Raw genomic sequence first — 16,451 nt, forward strand, 5'->3', positions numbered from 1 at the left:
TTCCTTAACCCCCTCAATATGGGTATCAAATGAAAAGGCTACATTAGTAAAACACGATGATTATGTCGAAATTTAAAATTCTAGATGGACGCCGTTCCAATATGGCGGACTAGGTACATATTTTTCCACAACCACCACAATATGGGTATCAAAAAGCCCGTTTAATTTAAAAGTTATTTAAATGTATTTATTATCAATCGATAAAGATTAAACAATTTCAAATAGATCTCTAGTTTAACTCCAAATAAAGTTAAACACAAACATATGTATCAGTAATTAAATAACGCGAATGGGCAGCGTTCTTCTCCGTAGAGAATATTCTTTGACCAGTGTGTAGTTGTATGACATATGGATATCAGACGTGGTCATTTAAGATGAGCTTATAAGAAAACTCAAGGTCACCCAAAGAACAACGGAGAGGGCTATGCTCGAAGCTCTGAAATCGAATCAAATATGAGAAGTTCCTCCACAGAACCAAAGTAGCTTAAAGAAATGCAACTGATGACAGTTGAGGTGATAAAGTCGTCCATCACGGCAAACCGGTCACTATGACGATCTTTGGTGAAGGCGTATATTTTTTTTTTATACAATTCCTCTAAATTAAATCTATGACAGTGATTTTTGTTCCAAATAATTTTCAGTACATACAGTCATTGGCTTTCTCTTCTGTTATTTCTTACAATTTCTTTTACTATATCTTCCTACATTCTTTATATTTTCTTGTAAATCTTCTCTTTTATTCAAAATCATTCTACGCATCACCTCTTTTCTTTCGCCGCATTCTTTTTTTTGTCAATATTTATACTATTATTTTTTCTTATATTACAATGCTTTTTTACTCAAGGTTATATTTTTTTATTATTTAGGTTTATCTTTATCGTTCAGAGTTCTTTATTTTCCATTAAAGAGGTGTCGGTGACACTTTCAATCCTTACCACCAGTTTCACTTAGCAGTATCTAGGCTTAGTAGTGGGTGGTGTATATGATGGCAATGATGATATTCTAGTACAAATCATTAATAATGATAATACACCGAGGTAAAAAAGCTAGGAGAACCCATTTCAATAGGAACCATAATCAATCTGGGACATACGCGAGTCTAAATACATCTTCTTCAAGCCTTCACCATTCACGTCACAATAAACGCAATAGTGTTTATTCATGGTGGTATCTTATCAGGAGATTTTATCTAAGGTCAAATTCTAACTCAGCAAACCGGTTTTGAAATACCGTTACTAAAGTACAACATTGACCGCATAGTTGACCTTATTACTAAACATTTGATAAATTTAATAAATTAACATAAAGGCATTAATTAGTTGAACTTTTATGTTTTAATATTGATAACGCATAAAATATGTTGCTTGCCTAAGCCAAGATGTCTATATTACTTTTTAAGAAGGTTATTCGGCCCTTTGATTCTAGAACGTTCCATGAAATCACTGTATGTCCAAAGTATTGAAAGAAGAAAAACAGTGCCAGGTGCTGACGACCAGACTATATATATCAGGTTTAGGAAGGTCTTCTTGCAATGAAACGGCGTTCATCTTCACAAACCAGACTCCTATCCGTAATATCCGATCCTTAAAGGACATACCAATGCTGGTTTATAAATTCATTTCAGAAAATAACTGACAGGAATGAGTCCTTTATATATATATATTTAATGAAATTAGGCGTTACCTCGCGGAAGTCCATCCTAAGTAAGAAAAAAACCAATATTTAGCCACTTCCGCACATGCAGTGGTAGTCATGCAACAAAGCTAACTCTGTGTTTGCACTAATCGGTGTAACATGACTCCTGTAGATGCCCCGTGGAGGGGTGAAACACGTGTTGAGTAATTTGGCGGTGGCGGTTGTGTGATTCGCATTGTTTGCCTCACACGCATTTATCAGCGGGCTGGCAGGCGGTGCACTTTGTTGCACGACTACCACTGCATGTGCGGAACTGGCTAAATATTGGCCCTTTTCTTACTTTATATATATCTCATACAAATTTACAATGAATTTATCCTTTATCACTTCACATTTATTTATCAACTATTGTTGTTTTAAAGGAACAGTAGGTTCTATTTGTACCTAACGTATTAGTGTTTTTAAAAAAGGAATATATCCGGTGTAAAATACATCACCGATATATCCTTAGAAATTATATATTGTATCTGACACCGTGTCTACCATGAATGCAGTATCAGAAGCTTCTTCTAGGAAAGAATATGACTTTGTAATGCGTTTTAATGTTGGATATCAACGAACAAATGTACATAAACAATAATCCAAGGTATTTAGTTTATATTGTGATCTGTTTTTAACAATATATACGAATGTAAGTAATTGTGACGATCGAAAGAGGAATGAAAGGATGACATTAAAATGGCAGGAAGACGGTTATGGATATAGGAAAATTTTGTGAATAAATTATCATTGTAACTTATATTCCTGTGTACCTAGGACAGGGGATGTATGAAAGGACCCGAATAGAGGAGGGAGGGCAGTAAAGAATTTTATACGTAAACGACACTGTAGTACGTTTAACTTCAGTAATATTTGTTAAGTAGGACCAAATCGGACTGACAATCGAATCTAGGCTATATTTGATTGGTGCTGCACGTTGTTAGCCGTTCTGGCTTTTACAGCTCCTTCGGGCTCAGGTCCTGAATCCACGAGCTAAACAATCGAATCATACAGAACTGGCTTTTTTAACATCAATAACGAGACCCGCATCTGTCCCTTAAACATTAGAGGCCCATATCCTATGAGTTTTCACTTGTCATTCCACCCACGCGTCTTACAATTTCTTTTATTTTTATTTATGAGCTTTCTTCTTCCATGGATACTAAACTTTGATGTGCCTAATATATATCTAAATAAGATACAGGTAACGATATTTTTTAAAAATAATCATTTTTCTTTCCCATCCTTTAGAAAAACCAATTGTTAGATGAATCTAGAAGTGTAATTTTATCTAAATACATCGATATCTTCACCTGTTGTTACTGTACCTACTTTCTCATAAGCACACATAGCTTTTAGCGCTTCGAAACACACACTTTCCATTTTGAGTCTCACCGGAGCTATTAACTGATTTATTTAGTCACGTTAGTTTTATTATGCATATTGACAAAGCATTGCCTAATTTGATTTATATACTCTATCAACTTGACACATTTTCTTCTTTAAAAATAATGTTACATTAGTGTACATATTAAGAAACAACAAGGGAATAACTTAAAAGCAATAATAAATTCAAAGGTTGATATGTTTCACCATATTTAAAATCATTTTAAGTCATCATTAGCTTCGAAAACCAATATTTTGTAACGATTGTCAAAAGCGTTTAGATAAAAGTTGAATTATTTCAAGGCGTTGTTAACTCATTTATTCATATTATCTCAAATGGATATCTAATATGTTAACTGTGATAAATTTAACTATATAACAAATCCTAAATTTAACTGACCGACATAACATGAGGTAAATTATTAATTGATATTTTATTTCTTCAACAGAGCGCTGGGAAGAGATAGAGGAAAGAAAGAAGAATTAAAACAGATCTCAATGTCAAATAATGATAAGAAGATGAAAATTAATAAGCCAAGACCGCAAAAAGTCCACCTGATGAGACCAATTGCAACGACAATAAAGAAACAGGATGAAGAAAGCAGAGGATTTGGCGCAGCTAAAATTCAATCATGGGTTTTAGGCGCACGAGATTTAGAACACGATTCTTTAAACAACGATGATGCGAGAAGTGCAGTAAACGATCCAGAATTTGAAATAGAAGACACTGATACAAGTGACGCAGAAGTAAATGATGAATCTGGAAACGGTGTAGTTAATTATAGAAAAGGGAGAGGTTTGGTGTCGGAAATGTGGGGAATCGGAGAGAAAGCTCTGGACGCGCTTGCGGAACACGTGATAGAAAACGAAAACACCGAAAATGGAATACAGGAAAAAAGCTCATTCGAAGGTTTGTTTAAACTAGTCAATTAAAGTCACGCGCTGTAATAAGTGTCATAACGGCCATGAAATGCAATAAAAGTTGCCAAGGGTAATGGTTACGTGTTTAGACTATTATTCCACTTCTACTTAAATTAAAATTTAATTAATAGCTATCAAATAATCTAGGTGTATGGAGTAATAGCATTGCTTTTATTACTGTAGATACATGCTATCTTAAAATGAAACGAACAACTTTGGTTGAAATTTTCCGGGTAGTTTAGACAATCACATTCATAGTTTTATATATATGTATACCTAGTTGGACCGATGATATAGGTCGCATCATGGCGAATTTTCGTGGAAGCCTATGCCTTGCATCCATCAGTTAGCATAATGATGATGAAACCTCCAATCGAAATGCTGAACGCATATCCAATACAATAATTTATGCTTATATTATGTATATATATTATTTATTATGCTTATTTATGTAAGTATATAATATGTAAGTATACATTTATGTTCATGTTAAGTATGTAATTATATATGTCAAAAGTCGTATCTATTGTAAATATTTCAATTTAATTATTGTGCACGTTGTGTCTGCCTTACTTTTTATGAATCTCCTTCCGTAGGCCTACTGGAAGAAATTTCTGGTTAGAAATAAGTAGTGCCTGTTGTGTCAGTTATATTTGTATTGTTACTTTAGTGTTTTTATTGTGTACAATAAACTGTTAAATAAATAAATAAATAAATAAGGGAAGCTCTGGCATTTAGTCAATCCATGGAACATCACCTTAACCATTTAAAGACTGTCGGTCTTCCAATACAGGGTAAGAGCGAATGTAATTAGTAAAGAAAACGTCTATTGTTTCTATTATTTCTGAAGATGTTAATGCTGTTAGCCCTAAGGCTTTTACAGCTTCATCGGTACTGAGTTCAAGGAGCAGAAGGGTCCGTAAACTAGAGAAGGAAACGTATAATTCAAATATATGCATCTGATTAATACTGTGTAATTTATGATGTACATTGACATTTTTTATATGTTAGATATGTACTCCTTTTAATTTGTATGGACAAACATTCCCAACCTTCTATCAACTTATGGTCTTCGCTTTATTTCTTTAATTAATGGTTGGCTAGAAGAAAACATAATTTGATATACGTATATCTATATATCTATTTTCTTGGGTTTTGATATATATTGTTCCATTTTTCCTTATTTACAATGTTCATACAATGGTTGCTTGAAAGCAGTCATCGTTTGCGATAAGACTGCCTTTGGTACTTAATTTTTTGCATGATTCATCTTGCTTTTTTCCGTTTTTCATGTAGAATAATGAAAAGAAATCTTTTGATCTTCGTCAATTTCATTTTTAATAATTATTCTAGTAATCATCGAACTAAAGATTTAGAATTGTGTCAATTGATTCGAAATGCATTAGCATTGAAAGAGATCGCATCTGAATGTTTTGTATCTTCGACGCTTCTCTTTAATGCATCGATGATTATAGCACAAGATGCAAACTGGAACTATCTCCGTTCATTCGTCTCTACACGGATATGCGTTTCAATTATTGGATTGGAATTTCTGCGTGACCATACACGGCATTAGATCAACTTCAAATATCTTTGCGTGCATTGACAACATTTTTATTACCTTCAATACTTGTTTAATATAAACATGTTGTAACATATTCTATCAAATTAAATGTATGTAATGATAAACCAGAATGTCGTACATCTGATTCTGGAGGTGAATTATACATGCGTGAAGAGTAAAATTGAAACTATTTTACTATTGGGTGAACAATCAAACATTATCTATTTAAGTAACTATATATATATATATATCTTTAACCATGTTATAATAAAATTTACTAATGGAGAAATTAAGTTTTATCATCAAATCGGGGCTCTCAATGTTATCCTTTACATCGTAGATCGTCCAACGTTGGGCATAGGCCACCCAACAGATATTTTTATACCCTTTGACATACTAAGTAAAGGAGCTGTTTTATTTTATTTTTTCAGTTTGTGTTTTTTTATCACTCTTCTCTTTCGTTCTTCACAATCCCTATTACTCTTTTCTTATTCTTCACGTTTTCTTTCATTCTCTTACCATTCACACCTCGACTCTCATCATTCGCCACACCCTTTTGGTTTATCACAATACACACCTAAAGATTTACAATAAGACAGGTTAGAAGCGACCTTAGCAATGTAAAGGGAAACCCCTTCGATACACTTGCAATTAAATAAAAGAAAAAAAAATTAAAGACTTGATTATAATACATTATTTCTTAATATTAATATATTATTTCTTAATACTTATTTTCATAAATATAAAAACAATACAAGTAAATATCTAAATTAATATCTGTTTTTTTAGTATCTTTTTCATTTTTAAAACAACTATCATTTATAGAAAAAAGTTGCGGAGTAATTAATATTGCATATGCGATATGATTACATCATTACCGACAATTAATGTTTTATACATATATATATATATATATACATATATATAATCTCTATGGTTACATCTAGTGTTTATATAATATAACTGGCACAAAAATAAAACTAAAAAAATATATAAAAAATAAACAGGGATTTTTTTATGCTGTACGACAATTTTATATATATATATGTCATGTTGTGAAAAATATATGACATTTAAAAACTTTTTAACATATTTTTAGAGCAAAGAGGTAAAAAGAAGAAGAAGAAGAAGGCCATCCTCAAGCTGCTGATCTTGGGTGCTGTTCTGAAAGCGAAGATAGGAACTTTGCTGCAAATCCTCTCCTTTAAGTTGCAGGTAAACTTTGATCAAACTTTACCTTCCTCACTAATTTAGTTTTGTACTAAGTGACTTGCTATGAATTAAAATCTTTAAAGGTGTAAATATATAGCTCATTTGCTGTGAATTAATGTATGTTACACCATATCCACAAATAATAAACAACGCTATGGTAATATATTAAGAAAAAGCGTTTCCAAATTTGAATTTCTACTAATTAAATTTAATTTACTGCTTCCTGTATATCATCACAGACTTGGTACTGCTAGAAGTTATTAGACTGTCGAATTCCAATAAAAAACATACTTACGTAATATTTAGAGTGAAAACTTTAATTGTATCCGTGCATATATAACTTTTTAGTCAGCAAAGAGCTTTAAAGTACTTATTTCCAATGACAAGAGCTTTGCACTATTTTACTGACTCATCACGATATCTCTGTAATTATAATGCCTACAGGCTTCAAATTTAATTAAAATATTTCTGTTTTTGATCAAAAAACAGCTAAGAAGTTTTACAATATTTTACGAATTTCCTCCCTCATGGGGGGTTACGTGGAAGTAAGTTAAGTGCAAGAAGCAGGCGGTGGACAGCTAGTTTAATACTATACATTGAACTTCCAGGTGAAGTTCTTCATCATCGCACTGATCGGTCTCGCGATAAACCTGGCGAGGTTCTGGGTCGAGCTGAAGAATAAACACCATGAGCCGCAGAAGGTGAGTCCTTCTTTATTATTCTGCTCTAATCTATTTTATTTTACATGTTTTCTTACAATATGTATGACAGATAATATCTTAAAACTTTGAGTAAGTTAAATAAGTAGACATATAAGACCTTCTCCAGAATTAATTGTGACTGGAATGAAATATTAGCGTAAAATAGTGACTAAAAAACCGAGTCCGAGCGAGCGGACTGCCGGCTAGTAGCGTTCCAAACAGAACAGTCATTTCACCTAATTTAAGATATATATATGTATATATATATATATATATATATATATATATATATATATATATATTGTTAAATATTCTGATGAAATATAAAATTTAGTAATGCCAACAGAGGTCCCCAGAGAAGCAACCCTACAATAATGTGTTATGTTATAAAGTTATGGGCGATGTCGCAATATAAAGTAACTATCAATGTAACTTAATAAATAAATAAAAGTAAAACAACAAATAGATATTATAACATAAATTGTTAATAAAGAAAATAAAATAATAAGATGCTGTAACAAGAACTAAGTTTAACTAGAAATGAAAATGGGTGAAATACGGTGATGTGCGAACAATCAAAATGTGATGAATGAAAGAAACTGTGCAGAACGATACAGGAAGATACAGGTCGCTTCCTGTCGATCTTACTGGACTTATATGTGAGATGTCCAGCTGTGAACGTTCTGTTTGAAATAGTACATCTATTCTATGACAATCCTTGCTCAAACATCTGTTATTCTTAAAATAACACACTACCTACAGCGCGATTTTGTTAAAATAGTGTAATAACAATCCAGACAGATGCCTATTTATCATTGAATAAACATTCTCACAATTTTCCAATATAAAATTTCTATTCAAATGATTTATGATATCCCGTTAATTGCATGTAAATTGACTTGTCATACATCCATACCTGTTCTTGAAGTTATAATCCTAAGAAACCTAGAAGTCTAGAAGTTGTTTGCAACCCACTTTAAGTAACGAGTTAACTGTATTTACTTTCGAATTTATACGTTAATTTTTAATTTATATGCGAAGTTGTTAAGAATTAATGAAAGTTTAAAAACATGCACCGTTTTTAATTACGTTTTTAAGGTTTTTTTTAATTTGAAGAGTTATTTTTCTTTAAAGATTATCTAATTTATAAAATTCTCGTGTCAGGGTGTTCGAACTTGAACTCCTCTGAAACGGTTTGACCGATTTTTACCACATTTTATATGCGTATTTAGTAGGTCTGAGAATCGGCTACTATCTATTTTTCATACCCCTATGTGATAAGGGTTGTTCACCCTTAATATTTTTTTTTTATTTTTTGACGAAATTTTTTGTTTTTATTTTTTTATGATACAACATACAAAAATACATACAACCCTCAATTTTCACCCCTCTACGATCAACCCTTATTTTTAAATTGAAAATTAAAAATATTTTTTTGCAAAACAACGTTTGCGGGATCAGCTAGTATATGTATATTCTACACTAATAACACGTGCTGGCAGACGCAGCGAGGAACGTTCTCCTGCGAGGTGGACAGACATACTTGTTTTAGTCGTTAAGACTCCAGGTGCAAGCAACTTTCAACCGGTCGTATTGTAAATATATAAAGGAGGTCTATATCCGAAATGACGATAATGGTGATGACATTATTAACAGTTAAATACTACAGTAACTTTGTGTATATAGCCTGTCTAAAAATAAACATACAACCTGTATCGTGTCTAACCGTTTTAAACAACTTTGAAAACCTGAATTATTTTTTAGACCAATTCATTAATGGTTGCGAGCAGTAACGGTTTACTGAAAATCAGCATCAAGTTAGGTTGTACTGTAGTATATAACTGAGTATTATTTTTGAACTAAGCTAGTAATAAAAATCTTCTTTCTTTTGATTTTTCATGTTATAGTTGTAGTTTGAAGTAACAGTCGAAGACTCAACTGCTAGTCATTAAACTTCAAATGAAAAGAATCTTTGCAATTATGTCACTTGGTTCTTTTATTTTCGTTTAGTCTGTATCCAACATGTGTGTGTGCATAAATCAGTATAGTTAAACTTTATTAAAAATTGTGTTTTTGTAGAGTTTCTTACTGCTTCTTCTCCTCTATTACAACTATAAGAAGAATAGAGTCAAAAATGAAATAAATTTAAAAGAGTCGATGATCAATAATAGTCTAGTCAAAAGTTTCGATCGTGTTTCTATGAAATATAACCTTTCAAATTGGTTAATTTCACTCGACATATAAGTTCTCTTTTCATCTCTTAACATATATTATTCAACTCACACGGATTTATGATACTCGAAATAAAGCGAAATTACGCGAGCATTGGTAAGAGAATAAATTATTATTATAAAATTATAATGGGACTTTTGTAAGAATGTGAATGTCTTAAAGAGAAAATCACAAATGGGGGGGCATCGCGCTGTTACATTTGTTGATATCATCACCACCTTAGCTGATGAACGCCCACTGCAAGATATAGGCCACCCCCAAATATCTCTTCGATAACTGGTATTGCACTGCCTATATCCAACATACCGCGACATTGAATCTCGTCTTTTGGCCTAATGCCCGTCGGTAACGCAAGGAATATGCCCTTGCACTACCACACCAATCTAGCAGTTCTTTAAACTTCTTTGGTAACCATTGCTTCTTCTGCGGATATACTCTTTCTTCCCGCTTACCTACATCGGCAATCCGTTCTACGCGCTATAAGGTCGTTTGTTGACAGTTTTAATATTCCACAATCAAAATAGGCCTTATGGTAAGCAAATAGTGATATACAAAGTAGACTAAACACATTAAAATAAGGAAACAATTTAACTGCGATACTGTGGAAATTGTGAAGAAGAAGCAGTGATATATGGAGGCAGAAAAAGAATGAAAAAGTATGAAAGAAACCGTGACGAATAGAAGTATTAAACAAGAGTGAAAGAGAGAGATGCACGGAGTTCCGCTGCAAGGTCGAATAAAAAATTAAGAGATCCGACGAAGCGTGAGTTACTCGTCTGATGTTCCAGTGGGCGGGGACACTTCGCTTGTGCAAACGAAGGCTGTTGGGGCTGAAAGGTTCTTTAAGGCGAGCAGGTAGACTGACAGCATAGTTAAGGACCATGCCATGCAGTGGCCGTCTATCTGCTGAAAATAAGAACTATAGGTCACCAAAAAAAAAAATATATGCCCCGTGGAGGAGTGAAACACATGTTGAGTAATTTGGTGGTGGCGGTTGTGTGATTCGCATTGTTTGCCGAGCTGGCGGGCGGTGCATTTCATTGCACGACTATCACTGCATGTGCGGAAGTGGCTAAATATTGGTCCTTTTCTTACTTAGGATGGACTTCCGCGAGGTAACGCCTGATTCCATTAAATATAGATCACCAATAACGGTAACTTTCAAAAAAATTGGTAATCAAAAACGCAATATACGATCATGGTATAAGACTTTTCTCCGCGTCTAAATAATATATTTTGAAATTTGAAATAGTTCACAACGAATAATATAAAATATTATCTCTGTTTACATGAAGATGTTAGCAAACGGGACTACAGAGCTTCCGGGTTCATGTCTCGGTCAGAGAAAGCGACCTCGACATACTGGCTTGCATCGAAGCTTACAGATTTATGTTTAGTCGCCCGACATATAATTTTTTTACCGTACTATTATCGGAATATTGAAGGAATTTTCTCGTAAATATAATTTGTAGTTTTCGCAATGCAAATTACACATTAAATACTCAGATTGAAACTACTGTTATATTTGCTGAAATCACCTATATATCGGAAACCTTATAACTATATATCAGTTTTTTCATATATACTTATAGCGCTATTTATATGTGTATATATATAACCTTACTTATGCCGCTAAATATTTAAAAAACCTAACAAAAGTAAAACACACCATTGAAAGTTTCCTTTTTTTTTCTAAATTTTAGGTTTTGTCTGACGTTGCACGTTTGTCCGAAATTTTAAATCCAATGTAATTAACTTGATGGGACAGGCAGTGCCCAGTAATTTCTGATATTATGTTAATTAATATTACATACATACATATATATATTAATGAATATAAGTTTTAAGTCTATAAGGCTAATATGGTGTTATGTTGTTAGGGCAAGAAAATCCCAGATTTAAGTTACTGTCATATTTGCTAAGCCCCTCTTATTATCAGCATGGAAACCTTTTAACCATTTATAAATATTTTCATATGCAATAGCCGCATTTGTAATATATTTAACAAAATTTAAATGAAACTATTGCGTTGTTAGAAACACCATTTACAAATTGAAATTTAATGAAAAGCTTCACAAAAATATGAACTACGCCATTTAAAGTTTCTTTTTTTATTCTTGATTCTTTCTAGGGTAGCACGCCAGTCCGAAGTTTTATTTCAATGTTATGGTGTCATTCAAAGCAAGCAAAACTCCAAATGTTTATAAAAAAACTATCAACTCAGTTTTAAATAGTTTACGATTTATTAGTAAATAGTTCAAGCGACTGAAACATATGTAGCAAAATAATCACACTTGTCAAAATGCTTTCGCTTATCTGTCAATCCATCGGTCTACGCATGCGCAAAATGTAAGGACGCGCGGCGTATGATTTGTAGGCGGTTGTCAAAATCGCATCTCGCGCCGAAAAATATTATGGAATTTAAAAATGGCGACCGGCGTCAACTGATATGTGTTGTTGTTTGCGAATTTGTATTAAATATTTAGTGCTGTGATGGAATATGGAATTAAAGACTATCTTATATCATTTTTGAATCAATGTTTAATATTTAAAAGTGAGTGGTGAAAGTTTTATGTGAAAATTATTTCATTCGCATGACAAACAATTTATTACCGTGTTGGTGTATCTGAAGTTGTAGGTGGATGACTTTTAAGGTAAACTGTCTATCTTTCATCCAATCGTTTTAACTTTAGTGCTCCAGCTCGTTAGTTGTTGTCTCTAACATTGCCTACCGAACCTGTTAAACTCCACCACAACTGTTGACCCCGACGTGATTTGAACACGCAACCTTCTGATGACTGATGAAACTGATAAAACAAACTTGAGCAAAAAAACATTTTGCTAATTTTTGTAAAGACAAAATTCATAATACAATACTGCGATCGCCAATTTATGAATATTATTGTTACTTTGAGCACAGATCACCTGGGCTATCTAGAGGATTGAAACTTGCGATCGTGGGTCGCTGGATACCTTCTTGTTTCATTGCAGTTGTAAACCCGCCTGCCAAGCGTGGTGATTTAGGCCTGTACCTTGTAGTGAGCATCTATGGGCTGAAACGATATCATAATTTACCTTAACTAAAATTCGTTATATTTAATCATTATATAAGAGTATTATATTTTTGTTATACACCAATACCTTGCTTTGCGTCGTTTCGTTTTGTTTTGTTGCTTCGTTTTTTTCGAGGTTTCATTGTGTAGAATTCGGGTCTTTAATTTTTTTTTTTAAATTTTCTTTTTTTTTCTAAAAGATGGCGACACCTTTTTCTAATTGCGCCATGCCATCAAAACTCGGGGATTTCCTTTCTAACTAAAAATCAACGCAATTTGAAATACAGTTTTATTTTTACTTTGTTTTGCTAATTGTAAGAGTTCAGTTTCAATTACGTAGTGTGTTGTAATGTATGTAGTGTGTTATGCTTTTTTTTAAAGATAATAATAATTTTATATAAATATTTACGTGTTGTTTCTGGTTACAAAAAAGGTAAATATTATTCAGATTTATTTATTGGCAGAGTTATATCATTTTTGTTTTTTAAATGTTTACTATGTTCAATTTTCTTTTTAAAAAGTAGTATTTTCGTGACCCTGGAACCTATCTTCGATCTTCACATGGTTTGCTATAGAAAGCTTAGCGGCGTTTCAATTTGCGTCGTGTTTTTTTGGAACGTAACCACGACGCAAAGTGAGGTATTGGTGCATATGTTTTTAAGCGTCCACTGTAACCTATAAACCTACCCTAAATCGGCTGATGATATCACCATTTCTACGCGAATTAAGCATCATCCAAAATTGTTTGAAATTGTCTGATCACCCGGATGTATCGGTCTAATCGATTTTCTCCTTTAGCTGTAAAATTGATTTTCTAATCTAGTTTTCAATTTGTAATTGAACAGTGCATTGTAATTTGTTTTTATTTAGATAGTATTTTTCAGGTCTTTATATGCCATGCCCCACCTTTGAATTTCTTTCACCCATGTAAGATGTATATTTTAAATATATTTTTTTAAAGGCCTCGCTATTGTAGGCTTCTTGTGCCCACTATCTTTTGGAAGGAGAGGGTCGTTTTATTTCATTTATTAATAATAATTTTCACAGTACTTTTATTCGCGCGCTCTTCTTATAATCTTTTGTACTTTGTCTTTCTTTCCACATTTCATGTACCTTTCTCTTTATATTTTTTATATTAGATCGATAGGGTTAAACTCGTGTCGAGTTCAATTTCGAATTGTTCTCTATAACTATCAAAATGTCCCACTGTGGGACGTGGACCCCACGTTGGGCAACACTGATTTAGTTCCACTGGTAGTGATGAACTCTGTTTATCATCAACATTATTTCAGCATTAGATCACCCACTGCTTGATATGGCCTATCCTATGAATTTCAAATATGACAGATTGGAAGCGACCAGTATCTGTCAATGATATTAACAGTCATTTGTCCATCTTGCGGGCAGACTATTCTAGTCATATTTTGAATTACAAAAACCTGTACAGCACTACTTTTTTTTGGTGAAGAGGTAACACTTTCAATGAACTTCAAACTCGTTTCGTCGCTTGAAACCCAAAAAAACTTTCACCTGAAATGAGTCACGCCGTCGCCCGGTTTCGGCAGACATAAACAACGCTTTATATAGACCAATCTTAATCGAGTTAAAAAAACTACTTTCTCAGACATTAAAAGTAATTATAACTGTTATTTGTGGAGTTTAACTGAAGATAGATTTCCTTCTAGGAGAAATGTTTTTATGTGTTGTTTCGAAGTTGCAACGCTTACTTAGTACTAATTTTCACTGTGCGTCATTAGATTTTCGACGTTGCGTTGTTTTGAGTTCGAATCTTTAATTTTTTTTCGGAATATATATTTTTATTCTAAAAGATGCCAACACTTTTTTCGCCCGGGGATTCCTTTTATAACTAAAAATAAACACAATTTCAATACAGTTTTATTTTCACTTTGTTTTGATAATATTAAGCTTCGGTTTCAATTACATAGTGTGTTGTTTCTGATTACAAAATATGAAAATATTTTTTTAATTTATTTATCGGCAGAATTATATTGGTTTTGTTTTTTAAATGTTTACCTCGTTAAATTTTCTTTGTAAAAAATAGTATTTTCGTTACTCTGGAACCTATCTTCAATCTTTACATGGTTTTGTATAGAAAATCTTAATTAACTTCGCATCTTTTCAATATACGTCGTCTTTTTTGAAGAATGTATTGATGTATTTCGTATCGTATTGATTTTTATTTATTTTACTGTACACATGAACGAATGCAACTATTTTAAATAATTTTGTGAAGACGTTGCAATAAGAATCATTATTTGACCGGTAGGACGCCCAATGCTGGGCTTAGACTTTCCCATTTATATACGAAATAACCATCTGGAATCGGCTTGCATCCAGAACCTCTTCGAAGTTCTTAATAACGTCGACGGCATAACTATACTGACCTTGTGGGTGGAGATCCTATATTGCGCTTGTTGGTGCTTATTCCCTTCTCCAGAACTTGTGGAACCCATCCCAGGTCATCAGTATGGAGTGTACAAATGTTTGACACCTGATAATAGATGAAACGAAGATATCATTTGACATTACCAATTTTTTATGTCATTGGTCATTTAGCATTACTTACCAGTGGAGTACTAACCAACAAATAATATTAACAAATAAAAAAGATCGCATGGGAAATTACCAGAATGGCACTTCCGATGTCGTCGGATTTAACTTAAAAAAAACTTCAGCGACAAATATTTGAAACTATTTTTGTTCACAGGTGATATATTATGAACACGCGCAGCACCAGCACCATTACGAACACGAGGACGAACCCGGCTGGGGACCATGGTCCAGGAGCATAGATCCAGAGGTAACTATTTAGAACTTCCTTTCATTGAAGATGGAAACAAGTGATAAACTTCTGACATTTTTCCGCAAACGTTTCACGAAAGCTATGAGCACCTTAAAGGTGATCGCAAAAATATCACACGAATCGCGTTTACAAAATATCAGATCATAATATATGTATATCACAACTGTAACTTCGGCCAATGTGTATAAAAGGCACTGTTCAGTTTAAAAATCTCAAGGAATCGTCAACGACACTAGATGCATATATATATATATATATATATATATCCTTTCAACCGTAGCGCTCACAACTAGAAATAGGTCTAGGCCATAAAGATTTCCAATAGAACTAACATCTTTTGATTATCTTAGCAAGTTAGTATTACCATGTTATAGGAGCATACGTACGCTAGTCGGTGGTTTCCACCCCAGAAACCTTATGGACCCAAGGACTATCCGTTTTGGCGCGTTATTTGGCTTGCTTTTTCTTACTATGTCCTCAGTCCACCTGCTTTTTTTTGTAAATATCATTAATTATAACAATGTATTTATTAAGATTGTACAATGATTATGTATTAAAACCTTTGCTTTAACCACACTTTCTTTTCAGCAAACAAAGTGTAGGTCAAAATTAAAAACCCACAAACACTGAAAATGACCTCCCATGAATAAATTCCTTAAGTTTCACCTCATGTTCAACGAAAATTTTAAATTCCAGGAAGCAGATATCGACGTGGACGTGAATGCCAACCGACCTTACCGTGCTCAGGAGCGTATCTCACATACACCCAGGCCACTGTTGACGCTCACGTAGCGACAGCAACTTTAGAAGTAATCAGGGGTCACGCCCTCCGAAATACTAACGCCCCCCCGTAATCCTTACTTACGCCCCCTGAAATCCTTACT

At 33.2% G+C, this 16,451-nt stretch overlaps 1 protein-coding gene across 1 annotated transcript in view; it reads left to right on the forward strand.

Moving 5' to 3' along the window:
- LOC137922926 (uncharacterized) overlaps positions 1-16,451 on the forward strand; it is a 35,110-nt gene extending 18,659 nt beyond the window's left edge. Inside the window, exons 3-7 of the mRNA XM_068766037.1 lie at positions 3,510-3,970; positions 6,645-6,760; positions 7,366-7,458; positions 15,472-15,564; positions 16,264-16,451. Coding sequence (XP_068622138.1) covers positions 3,510-3,970; positions 6,645-6,760; positions 7,366-7,458; positions 15,472-15,564; positions 16,264-16,359 — 859 coding nt within the window. The 3' untranslated portion in view covers positions 16,360-16,451. The remainder of the gene's footprint in view (positions 1-3,509; positions 3,971-6,644; positions 6,761-7,365; positions 7,459-15,471; positions 15,565-16,263) is intronic.

The sequence above is a fragment of the Battus philenor genome, unplaced genomic scaffold (genome assembly GCF_028537555.1).
Source record: "Battus philenor isolate CCGP_79_NKW_IND1 unplaced genomic scaffold, ilBatPhil1.0.hap1 SCAF_20, whole genome shotgun sequence".
Classification (NCBI taxonomy): Eukaryota; Metazoa; Arthropoda; class Insecta; order Lepidoptera; family Papilionidae; genus Battus; species Battus philenor.